Here is a 24,162-nt window from a genome sequence, read left to right as displayed (position 1 = left end):
TTTTTATAACCTTTCTGCAGTACCTTGAACTTCAACAAGCAACCATTACTTATTGGTGGTCTTGCATCGGCGGATCCAGTGCTGGAGCGTCCGGGGCAGATACATTCAGACGATCTGGTTGGTTGCGTGCACAGCGTATCCGTTAATGGACGACCATTAAACATGAGTAATCCACTAAAACAGCGCGACGTTCTGCCCACTTGCAACCGCAACACCAATGGCGGTCCATGTCAGCAAAGTGCACCCAACGATCCTGCGTTATCACTATGTGGTGATTTTGGTACCTGCATGGACCGCTGGCATACAGCGATGTGCCAATGTGGCGCCAGTTTGCTTTCACCAGATTGCTTCAGCTCTTTGGAGCCAATTACGGTTACGAATGGCGCCTTCGTGGAATTTAAAATATCGGAAAAACATCGTCGCATGCAACTGTTGGACAATTTGTATGCTACCAGCAATATATGGTCTTATGATGTTTCACGTCGTAGAAGATTTACGGTTAATAGTGACAACATCACCGCCTTGGCGCAAGTTGTGGATTTACCAAAAACCATTAGTGTTATCTTTCGCACCTACAAAGAAGACGGTTTGCTGCTATTTGCCGCAACCAACAAACAATACACCGCAGTTGAACTGAAAGCTGGCAAGTTAGTCTACTATTCCAAGCAGAACAGCGTAGTGAATATGACCATACAGAAACCGGATAAATTAAATGATGGAAAATGGCATAATCTTACGTTGTATACATCGAACCGTGTGTTACGTTTGCTTATTGATAGCGACAAAGTTGGTGAAGAACTCGACTCGGCTGGCGTGCACGACTTTCTCGATCCATATTTAACGGTGCTTTCTATAGCTGGCGTGCGACGCGAACATTATCCACAAGATAACGTACCGAATAGCTATGAGGGTTGCATTGCCAACTTTACAATCAATAATGAAGTCCAACCGTTTAACGGCTCGGGGAGCGTTTTCAACGATGTTTTAATACGCGGAAAAGTGACGTTCGGCTGTAGTGGTGATTTGGGCATTGGTGCGGCTCAAGCCTCCGATCCCGTCAGCATAGGCATTACACTTGTTATTGTCTTCTTTGTGATACTCGTTGTAGCCATTTTGGGTTCCTATGTAATTTACCGTTTCAGAGGCAAACAAGAGAAAATTGGTGGTCTAAGTTGCGGCGTACCCGGTTTTAAATTGAAACATAGCGGTGGTGCTGCAGCATCCCAGAATCAAGCAGATCATGTATTGTCCCGTGGCAGAGGTGTGCATGCCGGCGATGGTCCAGTCAGTTATCATGTAGACAGCGGTGACTTAATACGCGGTGTCGGCGGCCATCATATGGTCGGTCCCGAATTGATTTCGAAGAAGTTTAAAGAACGTGAAATTAACTCTAATGATCATCAACAACAGCGACCACAGCGACCGGATATAATCGAAAGAGAGGTGGTTAGCAAGAGTCCGCCACTACGAGATGAACATCACCCACCGATACCGCCGCCCAGCCAAGCACATCATCCCCACGATCATACCAGTTCTGTTGACCTGGGTTCAGAGTATCCAGAGCATTACGACTTGGAAAACGCCAGTTCAATAGCGCCATCTGACATCGACATCGTCTATCATTACAAGGGCTATCGAGAGGCTGGTGGCGTACGCAAATACAAAGCTACACCAGCGCCAGTCGCATCATACACACATCACAAACACCAAGCCACGGCCGCTCAACAGCAACACCGGCATTCACCACGTCACGGCATTGGTGTTGGTGGACCATTCGTACCGCGTGTGCCGCCTCAAACTAGTCAACCTCCACCACCCTCAAGTACACCACGCCCACATCAAAGCACACCCTTGGCGCGACTCTCACCCAGCTCCGAATTGAGCTCACAGCAGCCGCGTATACTAACACTACATGACATCTCAGGCAAGCCGCTACAAAGCGCACTGCTCGCCACCACCTCTAGTTCGGGCGGTGTCGGCAAGGATGCGCTGCACAGCAATAGCGAACGTAGTCTAAATAGTCCAGTTATGTCACAATTATCCGGGCAGAGTTCTAGCGCAAGTCGACAAAAGCCCGGTGTTTCAGCGCAGTCGCCAGCACAGGCACCCATCGGTCTCACCGCTGAAGAGATCGAACGTTTAAATGTCAGACCGCGTACTTCGAGTTTAGTTTCAACACTGGACGCCGTCTCATCTAGTAGCGAAGCACCACGTGTGCCAGGTGGTGCTCATCATATAGCGCTCGGCGGTGGTCTACACAATGCCGACGTGGATGCGCATAGCTCTTCGTCAACGGATGAGAGCGGCAACGATAGTTTCACATGTTCGGAAATCGAGTATGATAACAATAGTCTAAATGGTGATGCAAAATATCCAACAAACAAAGCGGTGTCCGACGATCGCCCAGATCGTAGTGCTGTCGGTCGTGCAATGAGCGGTGATGGTGTGGGTCCGAGCATGGGTAAAGTACCACCGATGCCGCCACATTCATACGACGGCTTCGATTCGTCCTTTCGTGGCTCACTCAGCACTCTAGTCGCCAGCGATGATGACATCTCAACACGCATGGGCGGTATTTATCGACAACTGAACGGACCGGGTTCACCATCACAACCGAGTCTCGGTTGGAATTACCTGCTCAACTGGGGGCCGAATTTCGAAAGTTTAATGGGTGTTATTAAAGACATCACAGAGCTGCCAGATGCGGTGGGCGAGCAACAACAGTTACAGTCGACGCTATGCATGCCAGGAAATACGCAAAAGAACTCCGAAGAATATGTATAGTAGGCTAGCATAGTATAGCAAGTAGTTTAGGGCATAGAGTTTCCTGTCAGCACAAAGCGAAGTGAGGGAAAAGCTAAATACGTGATTTAGTGTATTTATGTAGTTTTAGCCTTTTAGTTTGTTTAGTTTACTTCGAACTTCTGCCATTCACTAGAACTTTCATAACAACGCTGACACTAATATTTAGGTCTGACTGCTGAATGCCATGTCTGTATATGCGCAAATTATAAACTTTAAGATTTACAACGAAAATTAAAATTAAATTAAAATTAATTACACAAGTTTAGCGTATTCCAATAGACTAATCACATAAACTATTCATTATTCGAGTTTATACTTGGCATTAATCTGAATCTTCAACTAAGCGTAATGTACAGCAATTATTTATAAATGATTTTTAACACATGCATTCTTTACTTCTACTGCCAAATATTCGTGCGAATTCATCTGTACACATCATCTATTGCCTCAGTTAATTAGCAGTTAGTATTAGCACCACATTCGAAGCACACACATACTCTTAGTTGGTATGTAATTTCCTTAGCCTTATTTATTTGAGCGCATACATATATAATTCAATTTTGCACTAAGACCAATTGTGTTTATCGCCTTGTATCAAGGCTTGTGTCCTAACCTATTAGCTAGCACATAGAGTTAGTTTATTGTTTAGTTTAAGATTTATGAGCAATAATTTAATTAATTTAGACTTAGCAACCAATTAACTCTAGCTTTTAACTTTAGAAATAAGTAATTTTACTACTCGGCATAAATGTAAAGTGTTTTGTGTGCTATATTAAAAATAATTCAACGTAACATAAATATGTATTATATGCATTTATTAAAAGTGTTGTTTGTAATGTATTTCAAAAAATTAGAAATTGTATACAAATGAAATCTTGCCATAAGATTTGCGTGCGTAATTATAAATTATAAACAAAGCGAGCGTAATTAAGTTAAAGTAAAAACTGTTAATTCTAAACTTTGACAAATAACTTAAAAATTAAAAACATTTAATAAATTAAAAATATTTTAAAAGTTAAAAGGATTTTAAAAATTAATAATATATTAAAAATTAAAAAAATTTAAAAAACTTAAAAAGATTTTTTAATTTTCAAAAATTTAAATTTTCATTAAAAACAGCTTTATTTTAAAAGTGTAAACGCAGTTTTCCAAAAAGCTTTAAATTGCATCTATAAAGAAAACATTTTATTATATGATATTTTGACTAAATTAAAAAAATTTTAATAAATTCATATAATTTATTAAATGATATTTAGACTAAATTTTAAACATTTTAATAATACAACAACACCCTTAATTTATATAAAATCATTTTAATTTTAAAAAATTATTTTAGTAGGTAAAACAAGTTAATTTCTCATTTATTTTAACAAAGTTGAGGCGACTTCTTTAAATGCAAACTGATTTTTATGAAAAAGAAACATTTTTTCGAATAGAAATTTAATTCTCTACTATTTTATAAGTGCCTTAAATAAATGTAAAGAACAAATTTTAGCGAACAAATAAAATTTATATATTAAATTTTTAATAAAATAAATATAAATCGTTTTATTTTGTGCTTAATGGCATGCAAAACTTTAAAAATAGTAAAATTAAATTAAACTAGAAAAAATCGTTAACCTCGGTGCATTGAAGGTATAACACACTTCACAAATGCGAAACATTTTACCATATATACGCAAGGACTTGACTGTGATCGCACGGTTTGTACAACCGCTAAATGCTATAGTGGTCTGAACGGGAAATTTTATTCTGAGCTTATAGCGTTGACTTGGACAATGATCCATGCCGAATATCGTGAAAATATCTTATCAAATAAAAAAGTTTTCTATACAAGGACATGAATTTAATTGCTCAGTTTAATAGGCAACTATAGGGTATAGTGGTCCGATAGCGGTGGTTCCGACAAATGAGGACGTTTGCAACATTTCAGATCGATATTTGAAAAACTAAGTCGCGTATATACCGACAAACAGACATGGCTAAATCGACACGTTGATCATTTATATATATTATATATGCATATATTTCATTGAGTCCCTGACGTTTTCTTCGGGGTGTTAGAAGCTTCGTGGCAAACTTAATACGTCCTGTTCAAGGTATAAATATACCGTTTCAAACGCACTGAAACCTGTTTTAAGTAAATTTAACAAAATTGCCGACTCCATTTGGAAATTTTTAACAGCGTGAACAAGTAGTGGTTGTAGTTTGTTTCTGGAAGTGTGTTTGTGTGTCTGTGTATGTTTTCCGCATCATATTCAATTTCACAAAACTAACTCAAGCTAGCAGGCGCACAGAAAACTCAAGCAATTAGCCGAATGACATATTTTCGAAGTGACACGAACTTTTCAACGATTGATAGTGTGTGAACTATTGCCTACATTTAGGAGTGAAGTATATTAAAAGTGCAATAATTCATAACAAGACAACAAACTCGTTTTTGTCGGCCATCTTAGTACTATTTCGGTAATTTTTGCTTCACATAAAAATATACAAAGTCTAAAAACAAGCTATTATGGCTTCGAATTTTCGATTTGAATATAATATAGTGACGGGTTCTACGCTTAACTTTAAGGTTTTTATGTTTAACTTTAAATATTAACAAATAAATTAGATCTTTAATTATAGTTGATCGCCTACTTTACCATACAAATATTGACAAATAAAATATTGCATAAGCGAATTAATGTCACTTGAAGTAGAAGACCATTTTGTATGACAAACATTTATATATTGCAAACCCCATTTCCTCTCTTCCTGCACTTATGGAATATCCATATCTGTAAATATGTATGCACTATTTTTTGTGTCACGACAATTTGCGAGGCTTTTAGTATTCGTTTGCCACAATTATAATTCAACTTGTAACAATTTTACGGCTAAATTACACTCGAATATTTAGTTGACATACTTTGACACAGCGATAAGCGTGCCCGGCAAAGCGAATGAGAATAATTAAGGCAAATTCGACTGGTGACACGATAATGTTGGTCAATACAAAACAAAAAAAAAAAAACAACAAAAAAACAAAAAAAAAAACAATGGAGCTGCACAATTTGGAGTTCGGGTTAGGTTGCGTATTAATTTCAGACAATAGTTTTGGTACTCGGCAGTTTCCTGTCTAATCCATTTCGTTGAGATTGAGTTTGGGGGTTATACTGGTAGGAATACTCTATAAATATTTAAGATACATTATTTCTGCACACGAAAAATATAAAGACCAAGACCGAGTGCAATTGATACTTTTTATTACTATTTTTTTTTTTCAAAAAAGGAAAGTTGCCCTTTTTTAAAAAATAAATTGTTTTATGTTAATTTTTGTATTTACCTATCCTTTACTTTGTATTTTGACTGTTTTGTTTTCGGCATTTCAATTTGTAAACAAAGCGAGTTTTTTGAATTCTTAGAGACGACTGAGCCAACAGAATATTAAAAAAAAAATAAGGATGTAAACAAATAAGCTTAAACTGCGCATGTGACCAAATATGTGGTAACTATGGGTAAAAGAGGAATAGTTTGTGGTTAGTTTTTTGTAAATACCATATACATGTGTGGAGATTTGCTTTGTACTGAGACTTTTTGGAGACATTTGCAGGCTCTATTAAAATAATACCAATGTATTGTTATAAGCTTTACTGCTATTTATATAATTTTAACCTACACAATATTTGGCATTCCATTAGCGAAACAGATTCTTTGGTCGAAATGGCGCTATACACCGTTGAAATAAAAATAGAACCCGACAGCTTAAAATGTGGATATCCTATTAAGGGTTTCGTCGAACAAAAAACGCCCTATCAATAATTTTTTTTTCATATAAAAAATGAAATATTTTATTCAAACTTTTTATAATTCCGAATATACATATTTTATAAAGATTTTGTATAATTTTCAAAGAAAAATATTCAAAACTCGATCATTACGACGTCATTTCCGGCAGTCCCTCGGAAAAAAGGTGCTTTCGCGTGGACAGCAGAACTGCTGACAGGATCATCAAAAGTAAATAAAAAAATACGTGTTTGAACAAAGACCATAACTGGAGAAAAAACAAATAAAGTGAAATCTGTATATTTGCAGACATTTAAAAAAACGTTAATTTTGGTGAAAATTTCTCGGCGTCTTTTAGTTTTAAATAATTGTAATTGAAAGAAAATAATTGTAATTGAATTCAAGACCTTGTAAAGGATAACTTGAAGACTTGTGTAAAATTTCATTCGTTTGAGTAGTTCGCGAGAAATCTAAACAACCGACTTTGGAAACACAGTTTTGAGAAAAAAGCGTTTAAAGTTTTAAGTGACTTTTCAAAGCTGTGCCTTCAAAACTATTACTGGGATCAGCTTAAAAATTTAGGACAATATTCTAGAAATGTTGTAGAACTAAATAAGACAATAATTTTTTTTTTTGTTTTTGAAAACGAATCAAACCCGAAAAGTAAATAAACCATATTCAATAAATTATAAACGTTTTTCGAAGATTTTCTTTTACAATGAAGTTAGGCTTAGTGAAATTTACGAACTCTTTTAATGAACCATAATACATATACCATATTTTTAACGTTTACAATTAAATCCAATTACACCACCAAACTGGCAACACTGTCAGCTGATGTCCGGCGTATTAAACAACAATTCAATACTTAACGGTCACTGAGGGTTCACCATTCATCAGAAGCAACATTTATCACCGTTATGAGAGTACAAAAGTCAAATGCGTAGCGCCGGTAAGCGCAGTCACGAGTTGTGAGCGGACGAGCACGGATAAAATATGCTAAAATAGTAAAGCGCAGTGAACAAAAGAAGCCACAACAAATGCAATTAAGTGAGTAGTGAGAAATAAAAAAGGACTGTATAAAAATAGTGTGAGTGAATGAGTGGGCGTTAGTGGCCAGTGCATTTATTCAGCATTAAGGGCTGAGCAGCCGGATGCAGAAGAGCGTGACGAAACATAATTAAAATGGCGCTGACCAAAGCCGATTAAATAGCGGCTCTTGGTAAAGTCGTGTAAAAAATAAAGTGTTGAAGAAGTAAGTTTTTAAATGCAGTAAAATAATAAATGACAATTAAATTTAATGCGTGATAGCACACTCAAGCTTGTTAGCGCGTGACTCAGACAATCCAATTTGATTTGAAATAAGACACGGTTGCTCAAAATAATTTAACTTCGAAGTTGCTCAAATCTAACTGTTAAAATAGTATGTTCTTTCGACGCATGTTTGCGCGTAAGGAGAACAGTGGCAGCGGCAGCAACACCGCATACGATTACGATGATGAGGACGAAGTGAACGCAAACAACAACATCTACGAACGTGATGACGTTGGAACCTTAGGAGGCGCAAAAACACGTGGTAAGCAGCACAACAACAGCAACGGCAATGGCACACTTAGTACTGGTAGTGGCAACACCAGCAGTAGCGACTATGAACTGCAACAACGGCGAAATGGACTTCGAAAATATGCTACTGCGACAGCACCCTCAGGTGCAACCAAGCACTGTGGTTCCGCCAGCACGCTACATCGCGCCGCCACCTCTGGACCAGCCACTGTGCAACTGACGCCTTTGTGGGAATACATATTGCGTACGCGTACACTACCCGTCAATGTTTATCCCAACAAAATTTTCGGTGAATTTCTCGAGCGTCTACGCGATCCGGAGTGGCAGGTGCGTCAGCATGCCTTACGCGTCTTCGTCGATGTATTAGTGGTAATGCGCGCGGAAGCAGACGCGTATATGGATCCGTTGATACCACGTTTGGTGGAGAATTTGGGGCATCAGGCGCCTACCGTGAGGAAAGGCGCACTAGACTGTCTACGCGTGTATCTCGCCGAAACAGCTATGCCCGAAACGATATTGCTACAGATACTCGATATCGGACTAAACCAGAAGATCACAAATGAACCGTTTGGTGGACGCTTAACATGCGGTGTTATGCTATCCTTACCAGCGCTGGTTCAATCGACGCTGCACACCGGCAAGCGTCACTACATACTACGGACGGCTGTAGAGATGTTGGTGCAGAAGATGGGCCAGGTGACGCATCAGGAGATTACATTGAAAGTGCTTTCAAAATTACAAGAATTAGTTGGTGAGGATGAGTTTCGGGAGTATATGTCAAAGAGTGCTTATAGAGAGTTCAATTTATTATGTAATGTCTATGGCGTGGGAGCAAAAATGGCTAATGGTGCGAATAGGCATGGTAGTGGACATGCTAACCAAGCTTATGCCAACAATGCTACTGGTACATGGCATCTGCTTTCCAAGCAGTCTGGACCCAGCTGTTGGCGTTCCTCAGACGAAGAACAAATGCTCGAGGAAGCAGCTAAGGGTAAAGTTATAATGGAGACTGAGATCAAGATCAATGATGACACATTAACAATGCGTATACTGGAGGCGAAGGACGATGATTTCGATACAGAAGCCGATACAGACTCGAGTCCACGCAAATCTCTAGACACCTATCCAAATAGTTTAGAAGATGAAGTTGTATGCGGTCGTTTGCCAAGTGCAACACACGACTCAACGCATGAGCTAAGCGCAGTTGTACGTCTGTTCAGCGATTCTGAGCTGGACTTGGAGGAAGATTCAAATGGTTTAGTGCAACAGCCGCACCAGCGCAACAACCCCGAATATTATACAGTAGTAACGCCGTCGACGCCGTCACGCACACCGAAACGCGTTACATTCGGTGGTGAGGTGGTTAAGATGCGCACACCAGACAGCGATGCCAACAATTCCAATAACATAAACAACAATGAGCACGCTGCTGCTGTGAATCAAACGCACACACTTTTCGCCACAAAGAACGGTACACAGAATGCCATTGACGCCGGTGGAGGTGGTAGTAGTGACAGTAGTGAAACTGTGCAACGCACCATAACAACAACTACTACAACAACTGAAATAACAATCATTAGCACACCATCTACCTCCGCCGCGAGCAGTCCAGTGCCCGATGAAGGCTACAAGACCATGGCACTCAGTGTGGAAATCACCAACGATAATACTAAACCGCTGCCGCCAGCAGCGCCCTCACCCATAACGCGTCCGAGAACAGCAGCGTCTCCACGGCGTTCCCAAACGCCAAACAACACAACAGATGGCGCTGCCACATACGCCGCAAGCAACGCAAGCACTTCAACCTCAACGACCACAACAAACTCACAGTCACCACCAAAACGACAAGACTCGTTCGGCAGTGCCGGCACTAGTGCCACCTTATCGCCACACTCGCCATTCAAGCGACTCAGCATTAGTCCCGTAGACAGCATTATTAGCCCCAAGGCGCCACACAAACCCATTGAGGTGATGCATAACTTGCAACGTGATCCATCGCCCGTGCGTGCACGCAGCGCACGACGCGCCGAGTCGATAAAGAGCATAGCACAGACTGCTGGCGAGGTGGATGCCAATTCGTTGGCTAAGTCCACATCAGCGCCACGTACACAGACACCTTCGCCGCTGCCGCCAAAGACGTGGGAGGAGTTGGACATTGTCGATTATGACACATTATTGGATTTGCGTTCAGGGGTAAGTGAAAGTGAAGTCGCTATATGACACATATGATTACTTGCTCTTAATAATACATAATGTAGGCAATAAAAAATGCACATAACGGTATGTTTATACTTTTTGTCTACAGCTGAAGGTTAAACGATTACAATGCAATCGATATTTCACACTTGACGTCAACTTCTTGTTGTGCAGGAAAATAACTAAAATAAAAATGCATGCTTGAATTGCATGTGAAATATGAACTTAAATTTATTGCGCCGTAGTTCATAGATTTGTCTGCGGCATAAAGTTATAGCGAAGTTTTTGCAACGACCGCCACTTTCACTATAAAGTTGCGAAACGCTCATACACTTAATATATATGCATACGATATGCAGGAACTCTGCAGTATTGCAACTACACGCACTCGTTCTCAGCATACGTAGAAGGCCAGCAGGAATATCTTTGATTAATATTTAAATTTGATAGCTTGTCTGATTAATTTCTGTGAAATATTATACAATAAATATAAAAAGTGTTAAGATTTAGATTTTAGATGAGATTAAAATATGATAGAAATTAATTCATACAAATTTCCAAAACGATTGTTTTAGAATACACCATAAATATGTAGGATGACAAAATTTATCACAAGCGTCAGATTTAATAGTTAATTTTTTCAGACTGGTCGTAGCTTGGTAGCCGATTGCAAAGCTTCATACGTATTTATAGTATGGAGAAACTTATCATAAAAGTTATGAACCATTCTGAGTCGATGCAAAAATTGTAAGACCTTTAACTAGTCGAATATGTCATGCCATAAATGGAAAGAGCAGCTCTACGAAGTATATAATGACAATAACATATATGTATGTTTCGACCAAAAATTCAAATTCGATAGATCATTCCTGATAAACATTTTTTTATGCCCTAAACAGGGTATATTAAATTTGCCACGAAGTTTGTAACACCCAGAAGGTAACGTCGAAACCATACAGTGTTTGTATCGAAAGCCTTTTCATTTGACAAGATATTCCCAAGAAATTTCGCATGGATTTTCAACCAAAGCAGCGATACATATTTACTACGAAGAAAATGCTTAGATCGCTTAACTATAGCATATAGCTGCCAAACAAACTGAAGAATTAAAATCAAGTTCTTTTATAGCAACTTTTTTTATTTGTGAAAACTATTATAGCTTCGGTGAAGCCGAAGTAAACCTTTTTTGCTTGTTTTTAAATAAAAAATATTTTAATTTTAATCATCTCTCAATCACATTACATACAATAAATTACGAAAAGATGTATACTTTAAGATTTCCCGTAATTGTGCTGCGATTTCCTAGTGGTATACTTCGAGCGCCGAAAAATATGCAACATGTACAAGTTGTAGCGGGAAAAATTGTGCAATTTACACAACAGTAATTTTACAAATGCATGACCAGTAATAATAATTCCGCAGTGAAGCGCACAAACACACACACAAGCAACCACATGTGGTATATACACACACACATAGTATGTAGATCTATTTGTATAAGCACACTTACACAAGTAACTAAAAATCACATAAATCCACATGTGTATATGAGTTGGAGCGTTTTAAATACAGACCAGACGCGGGTAAGCAATATAAATTAACAACTAAGCGCATACATCATAGCAAACAAACTACAACAAGAAATGGGAAAACGAAAATATACCTTATATGTATGCGTGGATTTATATGTATGTATGTATGTATGTAAATTAGAACTACAAAATTGTTCTTTCATCCGTCGCAGAACTGGGTCACTAGGATATAAATACATATGTGCATACAAGTATATGTATAACTATGAGGAAATATGTAGTTGCGTTTGTGTACTTTTGTTTGCTGTTCGTATTTATAGTTATCCTAACGGTAGACATTAAATTAATATTAGATATGAATAGCTGATAAGCAACATAGTAAAAGCAGTTCGATATTTGAAATGACGACGAATAACTGCGGCAGTTTTGTTCTATAATTAAATGGAAATTTACCGTTAAAATAGACTTTAAAGCTAACATTTGCTACTCGTAAGCTTTCCATTAGAGTGTATAGATACTTAAATATATATGCATGCAAATATGCTTGCGGCAATTGGTATGAAATTATCTTTTAGCCAACCGTCTGACAACACCTTTCGTCGTTTTCGACGTTTGTTGAACACGAAATAGTTAGAGATCGTCAAAAAGCAGTTCATCAATGGCCAAGATGTTCGAATGAATTGATTGAATTAGTCAAAAAGTGTTGTCAGACTCAGATTCAGACAGATTTCAGATTTAGCTCACTTACACTTCAATTGAAATACGTTCAAACAGTTCCAGAATTTTTGATATTAAAAAGAGCATAAGTATATACTAGCCATCGTCGTACTATTGACAAGAACAAGACAAGCAGTCGTGCCGAAATCTTCGCTATACCTTCAGAGATTTTCGGTAAAGTACAGAACTTCTTGGTATGGATCAAAAAGACCATCGCTAATCGGCAAAATGCCTAAAACCTGCCACAAACTTATTGAGGCGGTTAATATCAATTCCAGGAAAATCTTCGAGTTCGTAAAAAGTATGACAACCGAGTGGCTTCAACCTTAGACTGACGAAAGCTGGACAGTGAAGGAGAAGGTGTCTACATGTTTCCACCACATCTTATTCATTGCAACTTTGACAAGTTGCGTGCTCCAAAATTTTTAGCCTCACCGCGTGAGTGGCAATGGGACAGTGTCTAGTTAGGATACCTATAATTGCGACGCCAGTCTCTCTAAGAGCTAGTAAGATAGTTAAAGGACCTTTTTCGTTCCACTCTGAGCCATAAGGCTTTCGCAACTCCACAAATGCTGATTGCTGTCCAACGCTTGCTGATCTTGCACAAAGCTTATAGATTCAGCGCACGAATGCGTGAAGACACTTCGTCCCATCCTGATAGAGTTCCGGCATCACGAAATTCGGCATAGATTATTTTTCAAGGCAACGTTACTGTCTCCGAAAAAAGTGTTTAAATCGGATTGTCGCAGCATTGCCATACAAACTGGTCGATCAAAATCAAGTCCTTGTATGGTAAGCTTGTTTATTTGCAAGAAATTTTCACGGAATTTGGCAAGGAAATGGACAACCGACCAAAAAACAAAATCATGTGTCACCCAACTCCAGCCCAGATTTCATCCATAGGAACTTGGTTTAAATTGTTTTTGGCTAGAATATTTAGTCAAATATTTATCAAATAAAATTAAAAGTTTTTTACAATTTTAAGTAATCTTATATTTTCTGTGCTTTAAATTCAGGCTTTTGGTAAAGTGCTCAATATTTTGTATTTCTCACCTTAACTCAGCTGTCATCACTATTAAATTTGACACACAGCTACCAGCACCTAAGCCACTTACTCTACTTACATTTTCTTATGGCCATTTGCGGATGACGGTAGAGAAAAGGCATAAATAATTCTTAACCCAGTTTCCAGCACATTATAAACGCATCGGCACAAAGTAAATGGCCGCTGCATGTCACAATCGCATCCATAAAATAATCAAGAAAATACAAAATAATACACAACAACAATATAATATGCGAGTGAATAAGACGTGTCCCTGCAACATTTTTACCTTTACTTCCCAAATAAAAATAAGTTGGGACGTACACTCATGCTGGTGTTTCCCGGCGAAAGCGCTTTCGTATTACTCATGCCGCCGCTCTGTGCCTTGTGTGATTTGGCACCAACTTAAATGCCACATTGTGGATTTTTTTTTTCATATTTTTATGGGACTGCCCGCTTGCTTTCAGTTTGCATTGTATATGTGTGCGTGTGGTCGTTTGTATCAACAACGTCATATCCTGTCCGACATTTAAGCGTCAACGCGACGACCCTTACTGCCACTTCCTTCCTATTTAAGCACACGCGTAGAGCGCTTTGTGTTGCGAGACTCATTTACGTGCATGTGTGTGTGTGTGTGTGTATGTATTAGCATGCAGGCGGCAATTTAGTAAGTGTTTTATTATTATATCATAGTTTTTTTTCGTTCCCTTGTAATACTCTTGATTTCTTTTGCTCTGCGCAGTGACCCGAATCCTGCTTTGTTTAGTGACTGTAATGCCGGCATTTCTCCATACCAATGTGGCACTGTAATAGCTATACAGCTATGTGTGTGTAATGTTTCCTTAGCTGTTATCCCGTTGGTCATTCGCTGCTATCGGCGTTGCGACTCTTTAACATCGCGTGTCTTCAAATAGCCGAAAGACGCGCAAGGCGAAGAAGCATTAAACTATTTGCCAGCCGTTTCTTAATCTTTTGTACTCTTACATATTCTGGCTTATTTGGCTTTTTACTGACATATTCTTTAGTGGTTGTGGGCGCTAATGAGGCGAAAATTATTTGCAGTCGCAAAATTTTATGCAAGAATTTTCATGAAAATTCATAAAAATAAATGTGGTAATATTGTGTTTGTGTCATTTTGAAAAAAAAAAATAAAAGTAATCTGCATATATGCATGTTTCCGCCATTTTATATTTCCGCTGCAATAAGAGAACGCAGCACCGCGTACAACACGGCGTATACGCAATTTTAGTTTCTTTGTGAAAAATGCATGCAATTAACACGCTTCCGTTTCGCATCGACACACACACATCGTTAGCAGCAAACCACAAATGTGAGCAATTTACCACCCACACACACATACACGGTTACACGTACGCACTCCTACGTACATACGCCAACATACATCCGTTCAAAGATATCCATGTGCTCATAATAGCACTTCCGGTTATTCATGCAAAGCATTGCCGGCCCTAAAACAGCTGACCTCAATTGGTATTGGTCGCCAACGCAGTAGCCACCATCTATTACGCACATACACACACCTATATAAAGCATAGACGGCTGGCGTTGGCTCACGCTAATCTTAGCTTCGTGCGCTCTCTCACACTCTCTCTCTCTTTCTTCATGTATTTAGCAAAAGTCATTTGCTATTGCTGCTAAATAAAATTGCATGAATAATTGCTCTGCTACAAATTTACTGTTAGTGCTTGGAATTACCGCTGTGGCGTGGAAAACGATAACGCGTTTGCATATGAATCGGGGTTAATGTCACGGAAACATGTAAATATCCCTCTTAGTTGCGGTTTCAGACGCTGAATAAAATAAATAAAACTGAAAAATGTGGTATATTCGTAGGGAGAGTTGCATCCGCTCATATTAATATACGCCCTAAATTTAAGCTGATTGATTTTGTATAGAGCTTCAAGCGATTTTAGTAATGTAAACCAAAATGCGATGCATATTGCACTGTCTAATAATTACACATCCTGCATACCTGAAGTATATCTGCTGCCACTTCTACTTGAAAGACATTACAGTCATCTAGCAGTCTTGATTGAGAGTTTCCGACAGAAGACTCCTCCTCTAACCTTCACCTTGAGCTTCGATCCTTCCGTGAAAAAGCTCATTGTCCTCTTCTTCAGAACCTCCACCTCACTCACATAGCGCTCGAAGGTATATACTTGTATGTAGGAAAAGATGGCGCCAGGTGTAGATTTCGTGGCGCAAAGGTCCAAGTTATCAGGGATGAAGTCGAAGCGAGTGAAGATTTCATAATGTTATTTCTGGGGCCCCTAATGTGTCCAGTTTTCCGGAGTCTGAAAGTAACCTTCGCAGCAACTCATCTACCAATTATTAACATAACAAATGTGACCGATTTATTGAGGCACCATCACAATCACAGAACTCATACCGGAAGTGAAATATTATATTTCACCTCGAGCTCGGTAATTGCATTATAAGCCGGTTCTATCATATTAATTAAGCACCTGGGATAAATTGATAAACCATCATAGATCAATGCTCACAACTCCAGTCACTTCTCCTCATCCATATGTCCCTCGTCGATATGTGGGCATAAAAAAGGCCGATACGAGTAACCTCTGAAACGCAGTGATACAATTTTTCAGAAATGCAGTTGAAGGATGAGATAATTTCGGCGTGTTCTTGTTCGAACCGCTTCATATACCCAGCTTCCCTGAGCTTTGTAGCGCACTTCACAGCAATACACCAGCCGGCAATGTTCTACGTGGGCTATGTGTAAAATGGCATTAAGTGCTATTGTTAGTGTAGTCCGTAGTGTACCTGGGATGCGGATGACAGTCGCTATTTGGACACGTTTAAGTTTCTTAGGAAGTGTAGGCTTTTCGAGCGCCCTTAACCAGACAAATACACCTACCTACCTACGTTTTCGTAGAGCAAAAACACCACCTTTGGTGAGCATTTCCACCTTTTCCCCATAGCACCTCTAGCAATATAAGGCAGCTGATACCTACTTTACTCTCTCTTCAATAGTATTTGGCTTTCATGAAAGCTTTCTATTAAGGATATGCCCCAGGTATTTCAAATTATCAATAGGTTGAAGACGTGTGCCTCCGAAAGAAGGGAGAAATATGGCATTACTAAAAAAACTTCTCAGGGAGTTTTATGAGTGCTTGACTCAGTATTATTTGAACATGCTTTAAAAAGCACACCAGCATACATATAACATATATATATATTTAGAGTTTTTTGTAGAGTTTAAATTAAAAAACTAAAAACTCTTTCCAAGTCCTGTCGAAACAAGAACGCTATCTAGGTTATATGAGCTTATTGAGTTTTTGGAGCATTTAAAGAAAAAAAACCGCTTCATTATCTTTAGTTAACATAAAATTTCGAAACTAACACTTTCATGCTCTTAAAGCAAAATTATAAATAACTAACTAATTGAAACAAACGTGAAGGAGTTAAAAATTCACAACAATATCCATTAACCTTGAAGATTTTTATAGCAAGGCATAAAAGACACCGCCACAACCACACTAAAGCCCATTAACTAATAGATAGTAGTACCTAAAGCAATTCAAAGGAGGCACACTAACACATAGGTGCAGTGTAGTATTGACTTTCGGCACAACACCATAAGATATCGATTAAAGACAGTCGCTGGTGTTTATGGTGGAAAATGGACGTGAGGTTGGGTTTTTGACAGCAACTTTTCGCGGTAGTGATTGGGTAAACAGATAGTATATAAATACGTATACGTATCTGAGTGCATGAAGGCGAGGCACATGGCAAAAAGAACGTGTCAGTACTTAAGCAATTACAGAGTTCAATGACAGCAAAATGCAAATATTGAAAAGAGAATAATAAATATGAAATTAATTAATATAATTTACTTTCTTGTATTCGCTACTTAATGCCGCACAGATTTATGGCATTTATTAAAGTATGGCAATATAAAATTTTTTTCATAGAAAAAATTCAAAATTTCTATTCATATTTGCACATAAAGTCCGCACTAAAACTTGAAAGTTACATAATATTTGAAAGAACGAAAACTGTTGTTGGTATTTTTATTTTCAATTTCAAATTAAGTTACATTGTTTTAGAACTACTTTAGAGTAGAAGAGAGGAAGCATGAAGACAAAAGAAAATTGCACGCAAATTGTTGAAACTGCGCATAATGGTTTCGATCAAAGGACAGCAGCTCCTGGTGTGGTTTCCGCCGATTTTCCGCACGCTTTCTTTTTCAACCTTAACTGTTTTGCAATGACAACATTTTGTTGATTGGCGCGGCGATTATGGGTGCTTCGCGTGATCAAGGCTATTTTCAATTAGCCATGAGTTTAAAAACAATGCCTTTCACTTTAACCTAAGTGCTTTGTTGTCTGAGGAAATTCACTTATCTAACAATTACTATGCAATAATGACTAAGTTGCTGTATTTGATAAAAAGTAAATTTTAAGAAGCACGTAAACTAATCTTAAAACGACATAAAAAGTAGCCAAAGCAACATATACAAAAAACACAAGAATTTCGATAGGTCAGTTTGTATGGCAGCTATATGCCATAGTGATCCGATCTTAACAATTTCTTCGAAGATTGCACCGTTGCCTTAGACAATTATTCATACCAAATGTGATGAAGATATTTCGTCAAATGAAAAAGCTTTCCATACAAGCACTTTATTCCGATCGTTCAGTTTGTATGACAGCTGTATGCTATAGTAAGCCGATCTTTACAATTTCTTCGGAGATTTCATTATTGTCTTGGACAAGATTCCATTCCAAATTTGACGAAGATATCTCGTCAAATGAAAAAGCTTTCCTTACAAGCTTCGTCAGCTCGTCACGCTGATCATTCACATTTATATGTATACTTTATGGGGTCTCCAACGTTTCTTTCTGGATGTTACAAACTTCATGGCAAACTTAATATACCCAGCAGTCAATAGAAATAGTCATTTACTTTCTGATTAATGTGAAAAGCTCAGACAGCTACAACACATCAGGCTTTTGCGGCGGTTTAGCTTTCAGCGCTTGCCTAAAATATTATTCCCTTAAGCTAAATAAGTGCTGAAAGCCAAAACACACTCGCAAAGCCTGGTGGTACTGCATATATGACACATTATTTGCTTTTTCCTTTACATCTTCTTTTTTTGTCTTTTTGTTTTTTACACTTTTAGAGCTGGCATCATCGCTTGCAGGGCGTCGCCCAACTCGAAGAAGCTCTACGCAACTCCGACACATTGGCACAGGTGCAACCATGTTTGGATAGCTTACTGCGCACTTTGCTCTCCTCCGAACGAAATTCCGATGTGGCGGAAGCTAAGAAGCAGCTACTAATCAATCTCATAACACGTTTGCCACTGGACAACTTGGAGGATCGTACAACACAAATAATGACCGGCCTATGTCGCCAGGGTGGCGCTGGCGCTAATCGCGTATGCAAAGCGTTGATGCATCGCTTGCCGGCGGCATCGATTGTACTTAAATTGCTGTCGCAAGAATTTTTACATGCAAAGAGCTCAAGGGTAAGTGCAACAAGCAAGCTAAAGAAAACAAGTGCAAAAGCTGCCTGCTGACCGACCAGTGGTCGTCTGCTGACCGCAGCAGTGCTTTGAGAAATTATGAAATGCCTGCATATTAACAAGTTCAGCTGGCCCAGTTGTGGCAGCGCAAGTGGTCTGCTGTGCCCATTGTTTGCGATTGATGCGATGGTGGTCACTTTGTATTGCAAGAATTGCTGAACTTCCGTTCTTCTTTTTGTACACCAACATTTATTTCATATTTCCTAACGTTTTGTTTTACTTAGTTGTACTATTTCTCAACTAACTAATTTTTGGTAACTGCCGCATTGTTGGCACTTATAATTGCAACACACATATTCATTAGCGTCGCTCTCTTTTTCTCCCCTTCACTGCACATAGTTCCGCGAACACGCGCTACAAATGGTTATGTACGCACTTACGACCTTTCCCAGCACCTGTTTCGACACGAAAACCTGCGTCACTCAGGCCAGCTATGCCGCCTTGAATCGCAAACGACGCGTACGTCAAGCTGCACTGGATGTGCTAGCCATTTTGGGACAAATAACCAACGGACGTGCTGTACTTGATGTGGTGCAGGACATAGCCGCCGAACGCGATGATGGCCCAGCGCTGCTTTCGGCTGTGCGCACGCGACTCTCGCGCAAGCAAATGCCGATTATCGGTGCCGATGGACAAGTGCAATATGCACTGCGTGTACCCTCGCCACATTCAGTGGAGGCAGCGGTGGCGGCAAACGGCGAAATGGGTGCTGATATTGAGTGGATAGTGGCGGGTGTGGGCTCAGTTTCACCGGGTTCCTTAAAGCGCAGAGGTTCGCGGCGCAGCTTTCGCTGTTTGCCAACACACACCATTTCGGATGTGGATGGTATTGCCATGGGAACGCCGTGTGGGAGGTGAGTTCAGTGATCTTATTTTTAACTAGTACACAATTTTTCTAATAAATACATTTTTTTTCAACTCAGCTTTCGTATGAGTGATGGCGATGTTAAACGAAGACATGCATTTCAATCACCACCCGATATTTATGGCAATTTTCGGGACTCATCATCTAGCAATAATGTAAGTTCAAATTTTATTTCAAACGCAACAGTGCTTTGCACAATTTTTTGCACATTTTTATATCGAACTTCTTATTTTATAGGTATATATAATATATATAGAAAAGCATATTAATATAATTGAATACAAATGGTAAGCGAATATGCTACTCGATTAATGTACTTCTAAAATGTGAGTGTTAATAACCCATGCAATTAGTCTAGTTTTACCCAAAGTAGGTCAATTGTACAAAAAAATTCTGTCAAAACTATTATTAACCCTTATGACGTGTCTCATTTATTGAACTTTTCGTGACTTGACCATAGTCAAGCTGCTCCAATTGCAACTTCTACGAATACTGACCTCATTCAAAAATTGTTTCCATTTATTTTATAGCACAATGATACATATACGGTGTATGGTATATATATTCTCTATAGAGTATATACATACAGGCACATAGTAATTTTTAATATTTCAATTGGACTACATAAATTTTAAATAATGTAGCCACTGCCACATGTCCATATTTGAATTATCTAGTGTGTTGTAGTGCTGTGTAGTGGGTCAACTTGTGTTAACTTAACCTAAAAATTATTAATTTAACACTGTATGTATGTGTGTAACTATAATCCATATTACCCACTTTAAAAATTTCTCCGTCCACCTGGCAAGTGGACACTGACCTGATAGCGAAAGTGATTTGTTATGAATTATAAATTGGAATATCGATTTAATTGAAAGAGCGACATGCATGTCACATACATAAGTACATAAGGGCGGTTTAGAAGAAAAAGTTGAGATTTGAAAACTATTTTGTATAGTGTTTAAGTGCATAATTACCGTTAACGTAAAAAATCAAAGAAGTGCGGCACTTTCTTCGCAGAAATATTTCATAGTAAAGGAAAAAGGTATGGAAAATAGTTACACTTAGCATAAAACGGTTGTGTAGTTTTGTGAATTTCCGGTGCAGGGAATAATAAAGGTATGACTTCACGTTCAGCACTTAACTAATGAAGAGCAAAAATATACTTTGTCCTTTAAGAATGTTGTTATTTAAAAATAACAAAGTTTATTAATATATTATAATTTATTAATTTTATTTATTTTATATTTAAAATTATTAATATATTTAAAATTCACGATAATATTTATATTGAAAAAGTGAAAAATAACTCTTAATAAATTATTTGCGGTTATCGGTCAGAATTTTGTCATTTTCTTGTGTTTTCCAATATAATCTTGCCTTAAAATTTTCAAATCTCTAGTTCAAAATATAATTAACTTCATTCACACAATCAAATATTAATATTTCGTACTTATGTATGTTACTCATTTTTATTTATTCGATTAACTAACACAACAAATACATATGTGTGTGAAATTCTTGGAAAATTAAATTAGCCATACCTCGCAACAATACAAGAGATAAGACATATGTTTGTACACTGCACGCCCAAGCAACATACACCCACAACAATTGAAAGCAACCCAGCTGTGAAGCATAAAAATCTACAATCGTTACTTGCTCACTACTCCACAACTAATCCGAAAAAGTATAGATTTGTAACAATTTTAAAAATCCAACGAAATTATAAGGCTTTCACAAACTGATAAATTAAGTGCCCAAAAAAGTTTATTTAGATTTAGTTGTAAGATTTTGCAGGAAACCTACAAAAATTACTATTTAATTATTATTAATTATTTAATTCTTAAAGGGTTATACCCACTTGCAAGTTTGTAATAAATAAAGAAAAAAATGTGCATTTACAGAATTTCATGTACTTTAATAATCGGTGATTCATTTAAAAAAAATGTTGTATTCCCCTGATTCAGAAGAGCCTTGAAAAAACACGTCTGACGGTGAGCAAAATTTTTCTGCTTAAAATAATATGAAATCCAAAAACAAAAAAAAAATATTATTACTATAGATTAATAGAGGTAATGATGGAAGGACTAGTCAAAATTTAGATTTTTTTGACAAAAAGGCGACTTCCCAAAAAAAGTCCGTTTTTGTGCAAAATTTACACTTCAGAGACTTACTTAGTATGAATTAAAAAAAAATAGTAAGAATTAAAAAAAATAAAAAGTAATGTACCGATCTTAATGAAATCAGAGTATATTAATACATTTTTCAAAAATACACAAACAAATACACATGTATGTATAGTACAAATTAAATATTTTTTGAGTGATACGTGATCGCCAACGACGCTGAAAAAAACAACTTAGTCCAGTCTTGTAGTGATTCCGGTCTTCTCCGTGCATTGCACCTAAAAATATAAAATTATCGTTAAACTAGACGATATTCTTCTAAATTTTCTAAAAAACCAAAAAATTTAAAAGTCAAAAATTGAAAAAATGGCGACGTTTTAAGAAAAAAAAGTTGAATTTTAATCCAAATTTGGGGCGTTTTTGGCCTGCCAAAATACGATTTTTATCACATGAAAAAACCAATAGGTTATTCTATGTAGAATTATATACAGAACAGACAGAAAAAAAATTAGGAAAGATCGGATCATTTGTCTTCGAGTTAACGCTGCACCTAATTCGAAAAATGATATTTTGAGAAAAACGCGTTTACAGACTAACTGATTAATCTTTAAAAATTTTAATTTAAAAATCGATGTTTCCAAATTCTTCGATACTGAAAACAACGTTTCGAGTAAAACTCGTTTAAAGTCTTTAGAGCTGCTTGCACCAAGTTAAAAAATATGCTCATATCCCCGAAACTAATTTTAGAAGCAATTTCAAATTTTCTAAGAATATGCTCAAATATATGTAAACTTCATATGTTTGACAAAAAGAAATCGATTTTTTGAGTTTCACAATTGTATTTAACAGCTTAGTTAAACTAGATTTGGCTTTTATCTATTTGGAGCTGACTGAAATCAGACAAAATATATATCGCATAATATCATTATGTAAAAAATACTAGCAAGAGGAAAAAGCTAGTCAGCTGAGTAATTGGGATTTAAGTTGTTACTAGTTTCAAAGTAGTTCACAACTAGCACTTTTCGCTGTACAAACACAAAAACTCCCAAACTCCTGCATGTATCTATTAAAAGCCAACCAACAAAGCATAGCAACATTTTTATAAACACACTTAAGGTGACTGTAAACTATCCAAACACCTGACTAATGCTGCTAACAAAGTACAATAGTAAAAGTGCCAGCTCCACATACAACCACCCACACAGAAGCTAAATAACCACACAGCCAAGCAAAGTTTTTAATATGTGTCTGAATGTCTATTTGGAGAAGCAGCTGATAGACAACTGACGTGCTAATTTACCAAAGGCTTATATACTTCCTATATAACCACATTGCTTCTCGCACTTATATTTGTATGTGTGCGGAACAGAGTTTGTTTATATGCCGTTGACTGGGACGCGCCTGCAGACAGACAGTTGCTGTTCGGCTTTTGTTGTCTAAGGTTTGCAGTGAATTGGCACGGAAACGCGCCAGCGCGAGCACTAAAATTTTACAATAATAACAAAAAAGTATTGTTTTTGTGTTGCAGTTTTGGTGTGCCGGTGTAGTGAAGGAATTTAAATTCTATTAAATACAATTAAAATTTAACACAATAAATGGTTTTGCCATTTCTAATTGATCCCAAGTATAGCAGACGAAAAATGGTCGATATTTATCAAGCCTTTCCGATGTTCAATTTGGTGCCAGCAAATTTTAAGGCGTGGGTAAGTGATGAAATTAAGAGCGGTAACTGAATATTGCCAAAAGCAACGGTGCGCAGAACATCTTCACAACTGCTTTGTTGTTGATTTATTAAAATATAATATTGTAAATTATCAGGTCTGATACCAAAGGATTAGCAATGACGTCATAAAAATAAATTTATAATGCTTAATATTGAATATAAAAATATTGAACATAAAACAAAAGGAAAAACGTTAACTTCAATTGCACCGCAGCTATAATACGCTTCACAAACACAAAAGATTCCTAAC

General features: G+C 37.6%; 2 protein-coding genes across 3 annotated transcripts in view; both read left to right on the top strand.

Moving 5' to 3' along the window:
* The window catches only part of ft (cadherin-related tumor suppressor fat), a 261,828-nt gene extending 257,988 nt beyond the window's left edge, over positions 1-3,840 (top strand). Inside the window, exon 9 of the mRNA XM_036368505.2 lies at positions 21-3,840. Coding sequence (XP_036224398.2) covers positions 21-2,784 — 2,764 coding nt within the window. The 3' untranslated portion in view covers positions 2,785-3,840. The remainder of the gene's footprint in view (positions 1-20) is intronic.
* A 3,677-nt stretch (positions 3,841-7,517) lies between these two features.
* Positions 7,518-24,162, top strand: part of LOC106623898 (TOG array regulator of axonemal microtubules protein 1) — a 32,653-nt gene continuing 16,008 nt past the window's right edge. The window contains exons 1-4 of one of the 2 annotated variants that reach the window (XM_036368507.2): positions 7,518-10,329; positions 18,791-19,138; positions 19,535-20,049; positions 20,119-20,215. In XM_036368507.2, coding sequence (XP_036224400.2) covers positions 7,999-10,329; positions 18,791-19,138; positions 19,535-20,049; positions 20,119-20,215 — 3,291 coding nt within the window. In that variant the 5' untranslated portion in view covers positions 7,518-7,998. The remainder of the gene's footprint in view (positions 10,330-18,790; positions 19,139-19,534; positions 20,050-20,118; positions 20,216-24,162) is intronic. The other variant, XM_036368506.2, reaches the window with a different exon arrangement.

Source organism: Bactrocera oleae, chromosome 3, assembly GCF_042242935.1.
Source record: "Bactrocera oleae isolate idBacOlea1 chromosome 3, idBacOlea1, whole genome shotgun sequence".
Classification (NCBI taxonomy): domain Eukaryota; kingdom Metazoa; phylum Arthropoda; class Insecta; order Diptera; family Tephritidae; genus Bactrocera; species Bactrocera oleae.
This window is presented reverse-complemented; position numbering and strand designations above follow the sequence as displayed.